At 43.8% G+C, this 21281-nt stretch overlaps 2 protein-coding genes across 2 annotated transcripts in view; one reads left to right on the top strand and one right to left on the bottom strand.

Moving 5' to 3' along the window:
- RPL35 (ribosomal protein L35) overlaps window positions 1-21281 on the bottom strand; it is a 446139-nt gene that overhangs the window by 394832 nt on the left and 30026 nt on the right. The gene's annotated exons all lie outside the window — the stretch shown is intronic.
- The window catches only part of NR6A1 (nuclear receptor subfamily 6 group A member 1), a 186147-nt gene continuing 185018 nt past the window's right edge, over window positions 20153-21281 (top strand). Inside the window, exon 1 of the mRNA XM_069986389.1 lies at window positions 20153-20225. Coding sequence (XP_069842490.1) covers window positions 20183-20225 — 43 coding nt within the window. The 5' untranslated portion in view covers window positions 20153-20182. The remainder of the gene's footprint in view (window positions 20226-21281) is intronic.

The following is a 21281-nucleotide window of genomic DNA, read 5'->3' as shown; positions in this document are numbered from 1 at the left end:
ATACACAGGGGATCACAAACTAAGTGCTAACAGAGGAACAGTGCTGCTGAAAATATCATATTCTGCAATGTGCTCTAGTGGAACAACCACATCTAAAAGCTAACTTGTTGACGATAACTGGATGATTGCCTTATATTAGAGAAATATATTTATATTACGTATGGCTCCATGGCTAAATCTGTGCATCTGTGGGAAAGATCGAAACATCAGGATTAGCTTCATTCTTGCTAATTCAAGACAGTATACTCGGATAATGATCCCATATTTCTTGACTATACAGAATATACGGATACATCTTTCCAAGTACTTTCTTAAATCTGTGACTGCTCTCACCTCCCACTCTCTTCCCAGCCTTGGCATCTTATAGTAACTGTATACAGAGGTTTACTGATGGTCCATGCTCATACAGTTTCTCAGAAGCTCCTTGTGTTACATTCTGCTTTATATGATCTATCTGTGTTCTTTTGTTTATGTTCTGGGTTGTGGGCGGGGCTTACAGGGTTATTGTTTTAATATGTATTTGAAACATTTTTAATGTAATAATATAAATAAATATTTACTTGAGAAAGAAATACAGAATAGTTGGAATCCATTGCACCAAGGCATCTTTACTATAACTTTATTCAACATAGGCATAATATGTTGGCTGCATAAGCCCTGAGACCCTAACACAGGGGTAGGGAACCTTCGCTCTTCAGCTGTTGCAAAACTAAAGCTTTGGCTGTCCAGGCATGATGGGAGTTGTAGTTTTGCAACAGCTGGAGGGCCAAGGTTCCCTACCCCTGCCCTAACAGGTCACATGGGATGATGGGAACCATAGCTGTGGGGGAGCAGACACTGTATACCTACTGTACACTAATGGAGCAGCCTGTAAAGTTTACAAAGTTGGAACATGTCTACCAGTGCGACATGGACCTAAATATGGAGTTGCTGAACTATAGGCGTACTAAAATGAGTCTTTTAAAGGGGTTAAGGGTCATTTTCCCATCTATAAAAAGGCTGGTTTTACAAGATGTTTTAAGAGGAGATGTACACCTAGTGTTTAGCAGAGCACCACTTTACCATTAAGGTTAATTTTATACAGAAAACCCACTACTATTTACTTCAATGGGAGGCAGGGAACCAAAGTGTCATGGTTCAGCGCTGAAGTCATCCCTACTTTTGGCTGGACCCATTAATACAGGGGCAGGGAACCTTCGGCCCTCCAGCTGTTGCAAAATTACAACTCCCATCATGCCTGGACAGCAAAGCTTTAGTTTTGGCTGTCCAGGCATGATGGGAGTTGTAGTTTTGTATCAGCTGGATGGCCAAGGTTCGCTGCCCCTTAATTATTTTTCTCATTGTTTTTAATTTCTTTATATTCTTTACATCAACAGTTTTGCAAACAATAAGACTAGACTGTTCAACCTAATTCAAGATTAGATAACCATAACTGCTTTCAACAGCACCACCTCTGTCCTCAGGTTGCCTATGGTATGACAACCGATTTCCATTCACTTCTATAGAAGTGAGCTCCAATACCGCACACAAACTGAGTACAGGAGTGGCGCTGTTCCTTAAAGTAGGCAGCTATGGTTTTCAATTCCTGGATAATTCCTTTCAGTCGGCCATATGCAATAAACATCTGTCAGATACTTAACTCCACCATAAACATACAGGGGAGGGAGTAGAGCTGGCAGTACATTTTAAATAACTGTCAGCTGAATCCCCACATACATATGCATGCTTATCTTAGCTGAGCATACATGTATTCTGGATATAGAAAGAGCCGCTGCCAGACACTTCTGTCAGATGCCTATTCCTAGCTTGTTAAAATTTAACATGCCTGACCGTTCTACATACATTAGATGGGTAGCTAAACCCTCGAAATTGGCCATCTTTAATCTAACATATATGGGCAGTAGAGATGAGCGAACCTGGAGCATGCTCGAGTCGATCCGAACCCGAACTTTCAGCATTTGATTAGCGGTGGCTGCTGAAGTTGGATAAAGCCCTAAGGCTATGTGGAAAACATGGATATAGTCATTGGCTGTATCCATGTTTTCCAGACAACCTTAGAGCTTTATCCAAGTTCAGCAGCCACCTCTAATCAAATACCGAATGTTCGGGTTCAGATAGACTCGAACCCGAACCCGGTTCGCTCATCTCTAATGGGCAGTTTAAGATACCTCTGTATCCCATATATCCCAAAGTAACAAAGGATCCAGAAGACAGTGGGGGAGATTTATCAAACATGGTGTAAAGTAAAAACTGGCTGAGTTGCCCCTAGCAACCAATCAGATTCCACCTTTCATTTTCCAAAAAGTCTGTGAGGAATGAGAAGTGGTATCTGATTAGTTGCTAGGGGCAACTGAGCCAGTTTCACTTTACGCCATGTTTGATAAATCTCCCCCATGGTGTAAAGTGAAACTGGCTCAGTTGCCCCTAGCAACCAATCAGATTCCACTTTTCATTCCTCACAGACTCTTTGGAAAATGAAAGAAGGAATCTGATTGGTTGCCAGTTTCACTTTACGCCATGTTTGATAAATCTCCCCCAGTGTTCTAACCCCATTCTTCTTCACATATGTTATCATACACTTTAAGTGGTCAGACAAATTTTGTCTCATGTATATGGCCATAGTATCTCTAAATTCTATATGCCATCTTATTTATACGACTAGAGTTCCCACTTATACAGACAAGGATTCATTTCCCACAAATAAAAGTCCTGCTGAGGCCAATAACAATCTCTGTATGGACACAAATTCATGTTATGCAGAACTTACGAAAAAACTTTTTTCCTATTTGCCCAGTAAAATAAAGGAACTAGCTGAAAGTGCTGTATTAGAATCCGCTGGTTACTAAGCGCCATCTAGTGGTGTGATAAATAATTATTATAAAACAGTGATCGCTAACCGGTGGCACTCTATTGTAAAACTACAACTCCCAGCATGCCTTGACAAGTCAGTTGTAGTTTTGTAGCAGCCAAAGGTTGGGGATTATTGCTATAGAAAACTGCATTGTGTTTCTTGAAAACGATTTTATTAATGAAAAAATATATTAAAATGTAGGTGAAAGTATAATAAATAAGTTGATTATAAACACGCTGGATTGTGCTAGAACTATATATAGCAGATGCAGATAGATATTCACGTTTGTGGCATCAGGAAATGAATTTTCTTTGAAGAATTTATTTTCTTTCAAATGCACTGTTGTCAGAAAGTTATACAGATTTGTAAGTTATTTCTATTTAAAAATCTCAAGACTTCCTGTACTTATGAGCTGCTGTATGTCCTGCAGGAAGTGGTGTATTATTTCCAGTCTGACACGGTGCTCTCTGCTGCCACCTCTGTCCGTGTCAGGAACTGTCCAGAGCAGGAGAGGTTTTCTATGGAGATTTGCTACTGTTCTGGACAGTTCCTGTAATGGACAGAGGTGGCAGCAGAGAGCACTGTGTCACAATGAAAAGAATACACCACTTCCTGTAGGGCATACTGCAGCTGATAAGTACTGGAAGATTTTTAAATAGAAGCAAATTACAAATCTGTATAACTTTCTGACACCAGTTCATTTTTCACTGGAGTTCCCCTATAGGCTACACTCCCACTATGTACTGATAAGCGTGAACAACATTATGAACATTAATTCCAGACGTTGTTTTACAACAACGGCCGTTATTAGTGCTTATCAGTACGTAGTGGGAACATAGCCTTAATCTTCTGTTATGTTATGTCTGCACCATGGCTTCTCTATATAAGAGAAGCTACAGTATAGCATGCGGCTGATCCACTGTATCACAGGGCATCTTATTGTCCCCGCTGACTGACAGCTCCTCCTCCCATCTTTTGTCCTGTTAAAGTCCATCTAAATTCTGAATATATGAGATAAATGTATATTATATACCCATCAAAGCCACTGGTCACCTCTTGCTTCTCGTGATGGTAGCACATCTGTTCTGCCAGTCTCCACCACTATGTTATTGGATGATTTGGGAATGATGGCTGTTACTAGAATACTGTATAATATGTATAATAGTTCTCCTGTATCTATGATTATTTGGTAACATTTGTGACGGTGGGAAATAATTAGTACTAGTTACAGCTATACCAGAAATAGAGAATGAAAGGTAATGCATGGGATTCTGCTGCCACCTACTGGTGAGTTTATCAGTACTGGCTGTATGGGTTCCCTAGTAAATATTTATCAGCCATATACATGGTGCGTTTACACAGAGAGATTTATCTGACAGATTTTTTAAACCAAAGCCAGGAATGGATTTGAAAAGAGGAGAAATCTCAGTCTTTCCTTTATGACCTGTTCCCTCTTTATAGTCCATTCCTGGCTTTGGCTTCCAAGATGTGTCAGATAAATCTGTCTGTGTAAACGCACCATTAGTATAGGTTATAAATATTAAATCACTGGGTCATCCACTCATCAGAAATATGATGGTCCCTTGGGCTTATATAGGATGGGGTTGATGTGCGGGCCCTGTGGTTGCAGTCTCTGCACAATCTGCCTGCATCTTCACATTTGTGCAGAGGATAGCTGTCAGCGAGCTCTTCATCATTGTGATGACTTTTTGGAGTGAGACTTTTCTGCTATGTTTTTTAGTCTATTGCTGTTCCCCATTTTCTCTAGATGGACTGTTTCCTTGTGTTAATATTATGGATTATGTCAGTACAGCTACATGCTCAGGGTGCTGCATCGCCCCATCCACATGATTGTTACTTTCCACTCTGTAGTCCTGCCGGCATCTCTACCATAGTTGCTTTACTTACCTCTCTGTTATTTTGGGGATGTCCAGATGTTTTACATACCCCTCTTACCCCTTTTTATGTTTTATTTTTGTTATTCTCAAACATTTCTTACATTTTTATGTGAAGAAAAACTATGTAATACTCACCTACCCTGATCCCCCACGGCTGATGTAATCCACTCCTTCTTCGTCATCAATTCTTCCTGCTTCTGGGTTGTCTCAGCAGGAACTGTATGCCCTGCCAATCACTCTGAACAGTTCTGGTCACAGACAGAGGGGGCAGCAGGGAGCACTGTGTTGCATAGGCAAGAATCATATGGCTTCCACTGGGGCATACAGATATTGTAAGTATGGGAAGGCTTGAATATTTTAAACAGAAGGCATTAAAGGAGAAGTCCAGTGGATTATGGTATCCTGCAGCCGTCAGGGAGAGGAGTGAACTTGATTACAAGTAGGCACTAACCTCTCCCCATGACCATGATGAGTGGCAGGAACGGAAGGCATTGGCTGAGTGGCCAGTCTATCAGCCAGGTTGTGACGGGAGGTGTGTCGGAAGATCCCGGAGCCCGGTGGGGGTCATGGGGAGAGAGGGTCCTTTTACACGACCTGATATTCAGCCATGCAAGGATGGAAACGAACACCGATCAGCAAGATCAAGGCTTGTTTGCAGTGTCTTTACATGGCACATAAGCAGTGCCGGGTCAATACTGTATTGTTTGTGTGGCCGTTGAAATACATTGCTATTGGCCGAACAATTGCTGTTTCTACAGAGAGATGTGCAGCCAATAACTATGAATATTACGCCTGCACAAAAGATCAAAACAACCTACGGAATTGGCACCAAGATTCTGTGCCACCTTCAATTTCTTTGAATGGGGGGCCGCTCTCCACTCCGCCCGGAGGGTTTCTGCACCGAATCTCTGTGCTCATTCCGTAGTGTGAACGAGGCCTTACTTAGCAAAACTCCTGTCCTCAGTTTGGGTGTGGTAGTGCAGCTCAGCTCCATTGAAGTGAATGAAGCTGATTTGTAATACCACACACAACCTGAGGACATGAGTGGTGCTGTTTGTGCAAGAATGGGAAAAAGGGGGGGGGGGGTGATTTACACTTTTAGGCCACATTCACACAACATATGTTATCATTAAACAACAGTCTTTGTTCCAGGTTTGCAATGAAGGTTGTTGTTTATTGACATTGGCCGATTACACTACAGTCTATGGAACCATGGCCGAAGTGTATACACACTGTATACACTACAGCTGGGATTCCATGCGGCCACACAGAAAACTGACATGTCTATTTTGTGCGGCCACTATTCAGTGAACAGCAGCCACCCAAAATAGACTGTGCACAATATGTAAAGTGCAGCTCCCGGACGTACTTTACATTGTGTGCTATGGCTTATTGGAGTGCGGGCACACCCGAATGTGCCATGTCACACAACGACCGCTGTTTTGCCATGTGTGAACATGGCCTTATAGCGACTCTGTACCCACAATCTGCCCCCCCCCCTTCCAAACCGCTTGTTCCGTTGGATAGCTGCTTTTAACCCAACATCTGTCATGGGGTCCATTCAGCAGGTGATGCAGTTATTGCCCTAAAAACAACTTTCAAACTTGCAGCCCTGTGTCTAATTGGCATGCCATAGAGTGTCCTAGGACTGCCCTAGGACTGCACTGCCTCTCCATCCCTCCTCCCCACCCTTTTCACCATTAGGAATGCTGCAGGCAGGATTTCTCCTAGTCATCACTGAACACTGCAAAGGTGCTGGATCATTAAAGGACAACTCCGGCCAAAACTATTTTTTAATATGTTATTACTTACGGAAAGTTAGACAAATTTCTAATGTACATTAATTATGGGAAATGCACATATATGGCTATTTCCCTTAATTTAGTAGATCAGGGAGACTTCAGATTCTCTAAAAAGAGATGACGTCACAAACCGGGGGTGTAATTACAATGGATCGCCTGCAGGGGCGCACTATATATAGAAGTCAATGAGTACCATTGACTTCTATATATAGTGTGCCCCTGCTGGACACTCCATTGAAATTACAATGGATGTGTATGTACATGTAATACAGTATACAGTGTTTTTGATTGAATACATTTATGGAATACTTTGGGGAGCAAGTGTCCTTGCTCCCCAAAGTATTCCATAAATGTAATCAATCACTACATAACAGTAAGCACGCCGCCGCCGCCACCGAACGTCCGCCGCTACCGAACGCCCGCCGAACCGCCACTCTGGACTACGCTCAACTACTACTCTCATCGGAGGGAGTAGTAGCTGGGTTCTATCACCGCTGCCGCCGCGGGCTGGTGCTGCTGCTGATGGGCGCAGGGGGAGCCATTCATCACTCTGCAGCTATCATCCCCCTCCGCTCCCCCCTCCTCCTCCGGCCAAACTTTATTCTATGTTTTTGGCTGCTTTTAACTATTTTAATATCTGTAGTGAGTCTGTATCTTGCCATTGCGGTGAGCTGTTGCATTTGTCTGTGTTTTTGTGTGTCTGCTGGAGCCTATACCAATCAATCAGCTAGCCGGGATCAACGTCAGAACACTGGGTCCCGGGACATTAGGGGAATCGTGATCATTGCCACTGCACCACCAATGATGCGTTTTAGGGGAATTTATATGCAGCTGTCAGTTTTGACAGCTGAAATTTAAGGGTCCAATTAGCAGCCAGGAGTGGCGAGATTTAGAGCGGGGCCAATCTGGAGACAAAAGAGGGGGAAAAGTGGCCATGTTTTTGTAGTGCTGGATAACGTCTTTAATAGAGCACTGATTCATTAGTTCAATGCTCTTGTCAGGTAGGGTACTGAAAAGACACGTAGACAAGTGCAGCCCCAGCTGTCCCTACCTACTTGCCACAAACAGTACTAAGATTTACTGCGGACAACTGGTCGACAAACCTTACACTGAGATAAGTGTAACACAGAACCAGACAAGACAAACAAACATTATATAGAATGGTCAGGATACTAAGTCAGCAACAGCCAGGCAATGAAGGTACAAAATCAGAATCCAGAGAGCAAGGTCAGGGTACGTAATCCAAAAGGTCAGAACAACAACAATAATAATCAGTCAGGAGAATGCTAGGTCAAGGCACAAGGCTCTATCACAGGCACTGGACTGAGACCAGGGGCTGGGATTTATAGTAGCAGGAGGCTAAGTGCTGACAGCTAACTGGCCAGGTCAGCTGTCAATCACAGAGCCCCCAAATACAATCACCTGCGCTGATCTGCCGGGGTTGGTGAGGCCCCGGCCACAATTAACACAATGTGTATAAACTGGAAAGGGGTCGGCACTCCGATCTCAGGTGGTGCCAGGGTAGGAAATCGGACATCAAAAAGGAAAATCCCGGCACTCGCCAAATTCTGCAAAGTGATTTATTGGTGCATGTACAGACAGGCGGATAAAGGACGCGTTTCGGCGTGAAGCCTTTCTCAACAAGCCAGGCTTGTTGAGAAAGGCTTCACGCCGAAACGCGTCCTTTATCCGCCTGTCTGTACATGCACCAATAAATCACTTTGCACAATTAACACAATGACCTACAGCAGGCTGGCTGCTAGGGACGCCGTCGAAACGCCCCTAGCAACCGGCCCTGCCTGTTGTGAGGGACGCGTCGGCATCCTTCACAGCGGCTTGATGTGTGACAGCTCTATTACTTGGGTCTGCTGCAGACCAGATCTATAGATTACCGAGCCGGGATTAGTGTCATTCCGATGCTGAGGCCTGGCCGCGTAAGGAGAAGGGATCATATCGCAGTTTGGGATCCCTCCACTAGACAACCACGGAGGGGCACCACAGGGCATTTAAATGCAGTTGTCATGTCTGAGAGTTGCATTTAAATGTCCTTATTAGCGGGCATTGCGATCGCTAATAGCCACTGTCCCGGGCTACAGAAAGTAGCCTGGATTGTGGCGGTTCAGAGCGGACCCTCTCTGAACTCCCCTAAGGGCGCCATGACCTATGAGGTATGACATGGGTCGTAAAGGGGTTAATCTCAGCTCCACAAAAGCTGGGTAGGATCCATGTGAAGCTGTAAATAACAAATCTACCGTATAATGCTAAAATCTAGTTAGGCAGATTTACTTTTCAGGGTTCCAGGCAAGCTGGGTTACAAACCGAGTGGAGGTGTAATAGAAATGGCTAAATGTTAAATCTACCTCGATTTAGACAGAATAGCCTTTTATGAACCAGGAAAAGCTAGGTAAGGCTGGGTTCACACTACGTTTTTGCAATCCGTTTTTTTCATCTGTTTTTGCAAAAAATGGATGCATTTGTCAGCATCTGTTTTGGTCCGTTTTTCCATTGACTTTCATTATAACAAAAAAAAAAACGGATCAAAGTTACACTTTCTGTAAGCCTGCATTAGATGCCACAATAAGTGTAAACTCACAGTTGCCCCAATACTATATATATACATGCACACATACAGATAAAGGTGTGATGTGTCCATAACAGCCGAGCACTGGTATAGAAGTGAAAGAGCTCTATTCCCTGACCCTTTCTCTAAATCTCCAGTAATGATGGTGAACTATCAGCTGGACCTCTGCTGAAGATGGAACCAGAAGGTATTTCTTTGGCTGGGCAGATGTCCGGCTTTTTGGCTCTGCAATATGAGATAGACCCCAACTCCCAAGCAAAATTATTTAAACCAAAGAACACAAATAAAGACACAACACATAGTAATCAGGTGTCAAATGGTCACAATTTTATTTAACATCACATGACACTGAAAACGGTAGACCCCCGACTCACAAAGAGTCACCCTCCAGCACTCAGGCAAGGAAAAACCCCCTGTGGGGGAAACCTGGAGGGAGCCATGGCTGGAGAGTTGCCCCTCCACTGAGCTTAGAGGGTAATACCAATATAATATAGTTTAGGAATTTGTACAATAATCTCATTGCAGGCAATAACAAAAATAGACTATAAATATACTACACCAGATGTGAGAGAGATCTGGCTGCCATATCTGTCACCCTATTAATGGCTAGGCGGAAGTTCCTTTTCTCCCTTACAGATCCAGGTCCATCCGTTTTTCCCTTGTAGAACTTCCAAATAATATCAAAGGTAGTGGAGTGTAAATTAGTCAAGCTCAAGGTCCTCTAGCGCATCCAAGATGGCGCTGATCCAGGCAGAAAAGTCTGTCTTTTATGGAACCTTTATTATAACATAAGCAATTGTCCTCCCAGCTCACCGTTGCCATGGTTACTGCAGGTGCCCACAATGATCGGAAGCATTAACCCTTTAATGACTGGCAATGAACTTTACTGCAGAGGTCATGAAACACACTTATGACCAAGAAAGCAGCTAATGGTTCAGGCATAAATAATAAGAGTATAAATTACAGGTAGCGGTAAATGCGATATGTGAGACGGGTCCTGTAACCAGCACAGACCTCCCAACTTTTTGGACGACCGAAAAGGAACACAGATAATCACTACACTAACACAACCTGCACACGTCCTACACCAGCTATGTAATGCTGCGTTTACACAAAACGATAATTGGCCCGATCCTACAATTAACGATGTCAGAGTAACGTTTTTTTTTTCCTAACGATCAGCGTTTAGACGGAACGATACATCGTACGGAAAATTCGTTTTGCGATCGCTTAAGCCTATCTCACACATTGGTTAGATCGGCGAATGACTGTTTACACGGAACGATCTGCGATTTTTTTGCACACGGCGATTTGAGAACATGTTGTAAGATCAAAATGAACGATTTCTCGTTCGTCGTTTGATCGTTTGCTGCGTCTACACGTACAATTATCTTTCGAATTCGATCATTATCACGCAAATTCGCACGATAATCGTTACGTGTAAACGCACCATTACTATCAGTGGCTGCACTGCATACAGCGTCTGTGGTTGTCATGGTGATGCTGCCACAACTAAACATGGCACCTTTTTTCAGGGCCATTTTTTAGGACCATGTGCTTTTGGCGCTGCTCTTAGATGGCGGAAGCATGGAAGATAGATAAACAAAGCCTTAGTGGCCCCTTTTTCATTGCAACTCACGAAGCGGCAATAAAACAGCAGAATCTACAGGCACATCATGTGATTCCTGGGCACTTGCTGTAATGGAATCAAGTCTGCTGCATTGCAAAAATTAAAAGCAGCGAGTAAAACCTGCTAGAATGCTGGGGGAAAGCTGCAGTGCAGATCACCTTGTACTATGGGTTTCGGTTGGTTGCAGCACTACGCCGCTGCTGTATATTACATAAGTTGCTGGAAAATCAAGTATACCAGTAGACCAGTATTACTAATACTGCCACACCATGACCACTGTGATTACCACCATACTGTTACTGAAAAAAATCCTATACTATGCTAAGGCTATATATTGTTAGATAGTAGCTCTGCACAGACTCTGCAGGCAATACAAATGATGACAGGAACTCACAGGTCACGTCTTCTATGATCACTGTCTTTTACTTTTCTTTTCTGTCATCCTGCCCAGATAAAAACTCTTCTGTGCAGAATCTGCCGGAATCTGTGCCGCAATACAGGATAAGGCCCACATGGTAGTTAGGCCCCCTGTGTCTCCACATAGTAGGTAGGTCCATGGTAGGTACTATCCCCTCTGTAGTTAACATCCCAGTAGGTAGTATATCCCATGTACCCATGTAGACATCCCTCTGACAAACACCCATACTCACCTGGCTTCCGTGCAATCCACCAGCGTCTTCTCTACCTCTCTGTTCTACAAGCAGCATTTCAGTGATGACGCTTCAGCATATGAGCGTGGGCATTTTGAGACCGTAGGAATAAGCCAATGGCTTCTCGCTCTGTCATCACGAGTACTCACAGGTAAAGTGCTAGGCACAGCATTCGGCAGCTGAGTGGGCCCTCCACAATCCTAAGAAGTTCATCATGCTTGTTTCCTCTAAAAAAAGAAACATTCACAAAATCACTACAGAGCTACTTCAATGCTTAGTTATAGTTGAGCCACGCGGGTCTGTAACTCTGCCACGGAAGTTCAAACTCTTTCCCCACCTTCCCCATATTGAAACATCATGCCATGCAGGGAAACAGTCCAGGACAGGCATTCACAATCCGTGTCGTCCGTGAGCGAACACAAAACGCGTGAATGCAGCCTTAGTGTCATGTACAGCAGTTATTTTACATTGAACATAGCCAGGATCAGATATGAACCTAATGTATGTATAGATATGTGGTGAGCCCCCAGATGATGTTGTAGCGGTGGGACGGCCAGTCACTTGCTAGGGGGAAGTGTGACGCCACTACTGTGGTGGATGGCCGAGATACAGCCGGACCTTAGGGTTTTGTCACGTCACGCCAGTGCCTCTTGGGCACACAGGTGTGATGGTACGCCTGCTTTTAAGGAGTAAGGCCGGTTGTTCCCCTGTGGTTCTGTCCTGTCGGGTTGCTGCTGGGTCCCTTTGGATAGTGTAGTCACAGGTGGCCAGAGCAGTGTAATGACCCTCCCGAATATTAGCAGGACCTGCCACCCACAGAAAGGGGAAATATCCCAAGGTTGCGGTGTAAGTGCTGTGCAGGTACTAGTAAATAATCAGAGACTCCGTTGATAACGTTGACTTGGTTCACTATTGGCAAATGAGCAACAGGTAATAGAGTTCATAGAATTGACAGTAACTTTGCTCCACCCGGATCAGCTCCTAGCTCTCTGGCTCTTTAGTGGATACTGTCCTGCACGACGTGGATTGAGATGATCTGCTGGCTAGTCCTCTCTTGAAGGATTTAGCACTGCATCATGCAGCGTAAAGGCACTTCAAGAAAGAAGTTTGTCAGAGGGCACTGTCCTGCGTCCTACCCATGCAGAGTACTGACTAAGACTAAGACTTTTCTGTAGAGGGGACCTGGCAGAGGGCCAGGGCCCAGGTAGAACCACTGTGGAGAGCTATCTGAGCTGCGTCCTTTCTTCAACGAAGCTCAACTAAGACTCCTCCTTCACCCAAGGGACTAACTTCCTATCTAGCATGTATGGTGCGCTGTGGTTGGGAGGAAAGAGTGCAACAGAAGAGTAGAAAGGGAAGAGATGATAGGACAGAAGAAAGAAAAGATCCTACTAGTTCACAGAATCTGGTACACACAAATACAATAACCCTTTAAGACACTTCACCTGTGCAGCTTCCATACTTCAATATACGATACATCGGCATCTAGTGGTCATCTTTAGGGTGCCTTTACACCTACCGTATCGCAGTACAAAATCCGCTGCGGATCCGCAGCAGATCCGCAGCGGATTTAACTAAATGAATGAACACAGCATTAAATCCGCACTTACAAATCTGCTGCGGATCCGCAGCGGATTTGACAGTGCGTATTTAATGCTGTGTTCATTCATTTAGTTAAATCTGCTGCGGATTTGCTGCGGATCCGCAGCGGATTTTCTACTGCTATACGGTAGGTGTGAAGGCACCCTTAGTAATACTTTGGCTGCAATAAGACCACAAAAAGTACAGACTTTTTCGAAGGGTGTGAATAACAGTATCACCCCTAGTGGGACACCACATATAGGCTTTACTTTGGGGGAAAGGTTCAGTGTGTTGCATGTTGCCTTCTGGTCCTTAATGCAATCAGAGGATTAACTGGATAAGATGTGTCCGGGAGCTTATCCTTCTCTCCCTAAGGGCTCTATTACACTGAGCGATTCAGAAGATTATTGCTCTGTGTACTAAAGACAACGATCAGCTGATGAAACAATCATCTGCTGATCCTTGTCGTTTATTCCAGCCGAGGTACTGTCCTGTCTCAGCCAGTCATTGGCTGAGCGTTCTGTCACTTTAGAGACCTGCCCTGAAGTTCCAGGGACGGCTGCGGGATCGGGCAGAAGAAAGAAGGACACCGGGAATCAAGAACAGGTCTGTATAACGTTATTTTACACTGAGGCTGCACAAACATCACTAACAATATATATAGCCTTAAGGCAGTGTAATACGACCCTAAGGCATTAACTTAGAATGCTCTACAATTTCTTACAATATTGTTCTCATGTTCCATGACTTATGTGTAGGAAGGGCTAGATGGAGGAAGCTCCAAGGTATCCAAGCGGCAATTGCCGCCATTGCCCTACCTATAATCCCGTCCTGTATATTAATATTTTTTTCAGGCAATGATGGAGAAAACAGGTAGGAAGAATGTCTGTGGTCTCCAGATTTTATAAGCTCAAATAAGTACAATATTGGGATTGGGCATTGACCTTAAAGGGGCATTCCAAGATAAAACTAACTTGTTCACAAGATAGGGGACAAGTAAGAGATCGTGGGGGGTCCGCCCTCTGTACCCCCCAGCGATCTCCATATCGGTCCATCGCTCCTTGGTTTAGGATAGAGCCACGGGTACGGCACGTGACCTGCGGCTCTATTTATACTTTATAGAAAGAGCCACCAGAAAGGGCTGAGCACTGTACTTAGCTCTTTCTGGCGGCTCCATTCATTTTCTATGGAGCTGCTGGAAAGAGCAGAGTACAGCACTCGAATAGACCCATTGGTCATGTGCCTATCTTAAATACTGGAGATCGGTACTGAGGTTGGACACCCCCCCCCTGCCCCCCCAAATCTTTTGCTTGTCCCCTATCCTGTGAATAGGGGACAAGTTAGCTTTATCTTAAAATACCCCTTTAAATTTAAAAACAAATGTCAAAGTTTTGCTTCAGGTTTGGGGAAATGTGACTAATAATGTCTGTCTCCAGGAATCGATCTACTTGCTAGACCTTCCTGATATAATTTTGATAAACTAATCGCAGTTAAAGGGCTTTAATAAGTTTTTTTTTTTTTGTTCCTTAACATCCGCAAGCTTCACCTTTTGTCCATAACAATAATTCATTCACTTCACACCATTGACAGGACAATATAGGGTAAGCAGGAGATTGGCTGGATAAATGTAAACCAGACCTTGCTTTTCCACCCCCTGCAGTCTTTCTGATGAGATCCTGTTGATGAACTTTATAACCCATGTGCTGCTTTACCAGTGCAGTCCACTATTAAGTGCACAGAACATACCGCTCTGTAGTCAGCTGGCCAATTTTATGAGTCCATCAAAACATTTTGAAGCCCCAAACCGCGGCTACGGAAATGGAAGGGAAGAAAACACAAAGTGCAGATTAAGGGGGAATTTGGCAGCTGCATACAGAAAATTTCAGTGGAATATTCTAATGATAGGAATAGCTTAGTACTAGGTATGTTTTTATACAACGCCAGCCAGATGGCACCTATATGGAAGTGGCTCTCTTCTAAGGAGATATTTTCATCTTGCAAACAGATTGAAAGTATAAAATTTACTTATATAATGATATTATGGGAAAATCCTCCTTTATCCTCATTGCCATCCAACAATCTTATACACATGACCATATTATGCATCCGTAATAAGGCTACCACAGAGTTGCATGGCACCTTAGTTTTTAGGCCTCATAGAAAACTATTCCTGCTTTGGACAGTTCCTGACATAGACAGAGGTGGCGGCAGAGAGCACTGTGTCAGACTGGAAAGTAAACGCCACTTCTTGCAGGACATACAGCAGCTGATAAGTACTGGAAGGCTTGAGATTTTTAACCCTTTCACGATGCATGACGTAAATGTACGTCATGGCGCTGCTAGGGAGGTTCTGAACTGTGCAGCTCCCAACTGAAAATAACCATTTAGATGTCGCTGTTTTGACAGCGCTATTTAAATGCTGTTAAAAAATGAATCCTTGGTGGTCTAGTGGCGGGAGCGCCCCTCCAAGATGCGATTTGGAGGGGGGTGAACCTTCCTACTTGCCGGACTGGGGCTCAGCGACCTAATGACATTAATCTCAGCTAGGCAATCTTTTACTATGGGCTTCAGCAGCCCTTAGTAATTGAGAACCGATTGCAGAGATTAAAGGGGTTATCCAGTGCTACAAAAACATGGCAACTTTCTTTCAGACACAACACGACTCTTGTTTCCAGTTCAGGTGCAGTTTGCAATTAAGCTCCATTCACTTCAATGGAACTGAGAAGCAAAACCCTGCCCAAGCTGGAGACAAGAGTGGGGCTGTCTCTGGAAGAAAGTGGCCATGTTTTTGTAGTGCTGGATAACTCCTTTAATGCAGCATATCACCCTCCTTTTCCCATTTTATTAAAATAAATAAATAAACACACTTTATATCGCCACATGCAGAATCGTCCGAACTATTAAATTATCACATTCCTGATCTCGTATGGTAAACGGTATAAGCGCTAAAAAATGCCAAAATGTAAAATTGCTGATTTTTGGTCACATCAAATCTGGAAAAAATGTAATAAAAAGTGATCAAAAAGTTGTTGCAAATATGCAAGCAAGGTACCGATAGAAAGTACAGCCCAAAAAAACGACACCTCAAATGGCCCCATACACCAAAAAAATATTAGGATGGTTATTAGGATGGGAATAGAGCAATTATAAACACATTTAGGTTTTTTGGAATGGTTCAATTTTCTTTTTTAAACAGTTAAATAAAATTATAAAAGTTATATAAATTTTAGTTGTACTGACTTAGGAAAATAGTATGGATAATATGCCAGTTTTACCATAGGTGAATGGCAAAAACATAAAAAATAGCTTTTTTTTCATTTTCACTGTGCAAATATTTGCCTGTAATTGCAAAGTATAATTGATATCACAAAAAAAAGGGCTCAGGTGGGTCTGTAGGTGAACTACTGCAGGATTCAGGAAGGGGTTAAATAGAAGTAAGTTACAAATCTATATAACTTTATGAAACCAGTTGATTTAAAAGAAAACATTTTTTGCTGTATAACCCCTTTAATCCTGCATATTTCAATGTTTGCATTTTCATTTATAACTCCTTGCTTTTTAAAGGGAACCAATCACGTTAAAAATGGTTATTAAGCTAAGGAAATATGCTGATAAATCACCCAGCACACTTCCCATACATGTCCCCATATCCTCCGTCCCTGCAAAGGAAAACTTATTAAAGGGGTACTCCGGGCTGGGGTTATTTTCAGTGTACGGCCGGGGAGGGGGTGGATATAGAGGACGCCGGTCACTTACTTCCCTGGTTCCAGCGCCAGGTCCCGGATCGCGCCGCCTGGTTCTCCCGTCCTGCTGTCGCTTTCTGGTCTGAGCTGCGGCTTAAGACGTGACGTCTCAAGGCAGCCCACCCATTAAAGTGACTCTGTACCCACAATCTGTCCCCCCCCAAACCACTTGTACCATCAGATAGCTGCTTTTAATCCAAGATCTGTCCTGGGGTCCGTTCGGCAGGTGATGCAATTATTCTCCTAAAAAAAACACTTTTAAACTGGCAGCCCGTGTCCAAAGGTGGGGCTTAGAATGTCTATGCTTTAGGCTGGCACAACCTCTCTGTCCCTCCTCCCCGCCCTCCTTATCATTAGGTATGCTCCAGGCAGATTGTCTCCTATTCCTCAGCTGTGTGAATACTGAACATGGGCTGGATCATTAAAGGAGTTGTCCGGCGATAAAAAATTATTCACAGAATAACACACATTACAAAGTTATACAACTTTGTAATGTATGTTATGTCTGTGAATGGCCCCCTTCCCCGTGTCCCACCACCCCCACCCGTGTACCCGGAAGTTAGTGCGCTATACATTACCTCTCACGTGCCGACCACGGTCTCCGATCGTCAGCAGTGACGTCTTCTTCGTGAGTCCGGCGGATCTTCCCGAGTGCCGGCCGGCCTCTGCAGCGTCATCCGAAGCTCAGCCGCGATTGGCTGAGCATAACTGTGCTCAGCCAATCGCGGCTGAGCAGCTGATGACGTGGCCGCGTCATCAGTCGCTCAGCCGCGATTGGCTGAGCACAGTTATGCTCAGCCAATCGCGGCTGAGCTTCGGATGACGCTGCAGAGGATTGCCGGCACTCGGGAAGATCCGCCGGACTCACGAAGAAGACGTCACTGCTGACGATCGGAGACCGTGGACGACACGACATGCGGTGAGTATAATGCACCACACTTCCGGGTCTAGCGTGGGTGGGGGGAAACACTGGGAAGGGGACCATTCACAGACATAACATACATTACAAAGTTGTATAACTTTGTAATGTGTGTTATTCTGTGAATAATTTTTTATCGCCGGACAACCCCTTTAAGGCACCTGTGCAAATGTTCAAACAGGAGAAAATGTTCCAGTGGCATTACTAATGATGAAGAGGGTGGGGAGGAGGGACGGAGGGGTGGTGCAAGGTTAGGTCACAGATACTCTAAGCCCCGGCCGTTGAGCACGGGGATGCAAGTTTAAAAGTTGTTTTTTAGGAAAATAACTGCATCACCTGCCGAACGGACCCCAGGACAGATCTTGGATTAAAAACAGCTATCCGAAGGCACAAGTGGTTTGTGTGTGTGTGTGTGTGTGTGGGGGGGGGGGGGGGCAGATTGTGGGTACAGAGTCACTTTAAGTGGTTGTAGTGGAGTCCCACCTCTGCCACTGAATGGTTGAGCCGCCTTGAGACGTCACGTCTCAAGCCGCAACTCAGACCAAGAAGTGGTAGTCGGATGGGAGAATCTGGAACCTGGCACTGGAACCGGGGAGGTAAGTGACCAGCGCCTTCTATATCCACCCCCTTTCCCGGCTGTACGCTGGAGTTATCCAGTGAAAATCTTTTTCTTTCAAATCAACTGGTGTCAAAAAAGTTATATAGATTTGTAATTTACTTCTATTAAAAATTCTCAAGTCTTCCCATTCAAGTCTCTCTGCTGACATCTCTGGCCGAGACAGGAACTGTCCAGAGCAGGAGAGGTTTTCTATGGGGATTCCTAGAAAACCGTGACAGAGTTCCTGTCTCGGCCAGAGATGTCAGCAGAGAGCACTGTGTCTGACTGAAAATAAAACAACATTTCCTGCAGGACATACAGCAGACTTGAGATTTTTAAATAGAAGTAAATCACAAATCTATGTAATTCTCTCAAATCAGTTGATTTGAAAGAAAAAGATTTTCACTTGATAACCCCTTTAAGGGAAGCAGATAAGTTCATAAAGTTTTGAAGTCTGGTCTTCAAGGGGTTATTTCTATATGAGTAATTTTTCCATACCTCCCGATTGTCTTTCTTTTAGAGGGACAGGCCCTACTTTTGACCCACGTCCCTCTGCCCCTTACATGTCCCTCTTTTAACCTAGGAATTGGATTTGCATTAATAAGCTTTCTATGTTGCTCTAGAAAGCGTCTGGTTTCCTACTGTATATTAGACCCAAACTTGCAGATTCTCCCATCATGTGGTGCAAGTTGGATCCTAAGAATTGTTACATTCAGATGAATCATGTGACATTATGGCCGCTGTCACACATCATATCACACATGCAGATCATATGGCCCCATACACACATCTGTAGGTGTTACCGATATGTTTTGGGGACATGATCTGTGCCGCAAAAAAATGAATGAGACAATGTGTGTCCGTGTGACCTATATGTCAGGGGTCCCTGCAAATGTGGCCAGTTACTGAAACACATTTGTAACCATCTGCACTTGCGTATCTGCAATTACAGACAGGGTTACTGATGTGTGAATACGACCTAAGGATACAGTCAGGGGCGTAACTAGAAATGGCTGGGCCCCATAGCAAACTTTTGATTGGGCCCCCCCGACTGACCACTAAACGGTCAAGTGAAGTCATAACTACATAACTGCTAGCTCTGGTCAGGAGTGCTTGCAGTTAAAGGGACATTTGCAAAACCCAGGAGACCAGCAGGGCCATCCGATGCTGCAAATGATGACGGCTCAGGGGGCCCAGTGTATTGCAGGAGCAGGCCATGGGGCCCCCTGATGCGGCGGGCCCCATAGCAGCTGCTATGGCTGCTATAGTGGTAGTTACGCCCCTGGATACAGTCACACATACAGGATCTGCTGCAGATATCAATGTAACTAAAAGCATCAATCTGCAGCCGATCCTGTACGTGTGATTGCATCCGTGAATTAAAAAGAAATGTCCCTCTTTGGCCGTCCAGAAAGTTGGGAGGTATGATTTTTCTTTACAGAATAGGGAATATCAGTAGGGGGGCCACACCTGTTCTGAGACCAGGGACAAAATTATTCCTGGACTGAATGATTCCTAATCATAATCTTTCCTTTCAGTCAGTCAGACCCCCACTGATTAGCATGTTATTGGCTATCCTATAGATAGAGCATACTCCTTTAAGTAATTTATCATTTTGACTTTTTTGTTATATACATAAACATATATACACACACAAGCCCACATACTATTTATGAGACTCGTTGTTACTGTTCCTTATCATAATAGGATGCTGTGCTCTTAGGAATACACTACCAGCCCGTTGTAGCCACGCGGAAGGTAAAACTACATTTCCCGAGAGGCTTAGCGTGCCTCACGCCCGACGTATTGATGTCACACTCCGGAGACACGCCCCCCATCTGCCAGGGATGCCTGGCTGCACCCAGAGGATGGAGCAGCTGAGCGGCTGTTGCTAAACGAGGTTCCCTCGGAGCCTCCACGCCGCGGGACATGGATGTGGACAATAGTGGAGCCGGGCTCCTGCCTGCCCCTGGTGAGAGGCACGAGTGGGTGTGGAGAGGGGAGCATGGCATGCCGGGGTGGGGGGCAGCAGAGGGCATGGGAGGATTTGGGGAAGGTAGAGAGGATGCTGGAGGCTGTGGGGGAACTGACAACTGAGGAGTGCCAAGGTGATGCTCGGGGGGCACCTGGTGGCTAGGCTAAAAGGAGAAAAAATATATATAGTAATATATATATATATATATATATATATATATATATATATATATATATATATATAGTGCTATTGTATATTATTGTTACATGGTATAATATGTGTGTGTACATTTCCAGAATGTTTCATGTTTCCATTCTAGATTTTATGCACAAGCTTAGTTGTGCGTAGTGTTTTTCTAGATTTATTTGTTTGTTTTTTAACATTTTATTTGTTCAATTTTATGGATCTAAGCAGTGTGTTTATATGATTTTTAATGGACAAAATCAATAGTGTGTGTATACATATATGTGTTCATTCTCAGATTTTTCTTAATTTCTTTTATTTTATATTTTTTTCATTTAATTTTATGAATATGCCTTGAATATAAAAAAATATATAGTCTTAGAATGTTCTCAATTTTTAGATATTTTTCTTTAAAAAAAAAAAAAAAAAAATAGATTTTATTTACAAGCTCAGTTGCATTTAATAGGTGTATTTAGTCCTATTTACCTTTAGAGTACATTCACACTTACCAGATCCGCTGCTGATTTCATTTAAATTACTGAACACAGCATCAAATCTGCTGCGGATCCTGTAGGTGTGAACACACCCTTATGGGGTAAAGTACAGGCACACAAATCCTGTCTTTCAGTATTAGCCATGATCTCCTAAAAGTTCCTATCACTTTATATAGAGGTTGGCTGACCACGCCCCTGAACCATCAGCGGTCATCCCAGGAAAATGAAGTAAAAAACCCAACAAACATAGCGGATATTGAGAGTTCCAGTTTCTTTGGCATACTTATTTAGAGTTGTCATGGTGCTTGACTTTGTTAGTGGAAAGTAATACACTTATGTGAAATGGAATAAAAAAAATTTCCCTATTATTCATAAA

Source organism: Dendropsophus ebraccatus, chromosome 10 (genome assembly GCF_027789765.1).
Source record: "Dendropsophus ebraccatus isolate aDenEbr1 chromosome 10, aDenEbr1.pat, whole genome shotgun sequence".
In the NCBI taxonomy this organism is placed as follows: Eukaryota; Metazoa; Chordata; class Amphibia; order Anura; family Hylidae; genus Dendropsophus; species Dendropsophus ebraccatus.
The sequence above is the reverse complement of the archived record's forward strand: the minus strand, read 5'-3'. Positions and strand labels throughout refer to the sequence as shown.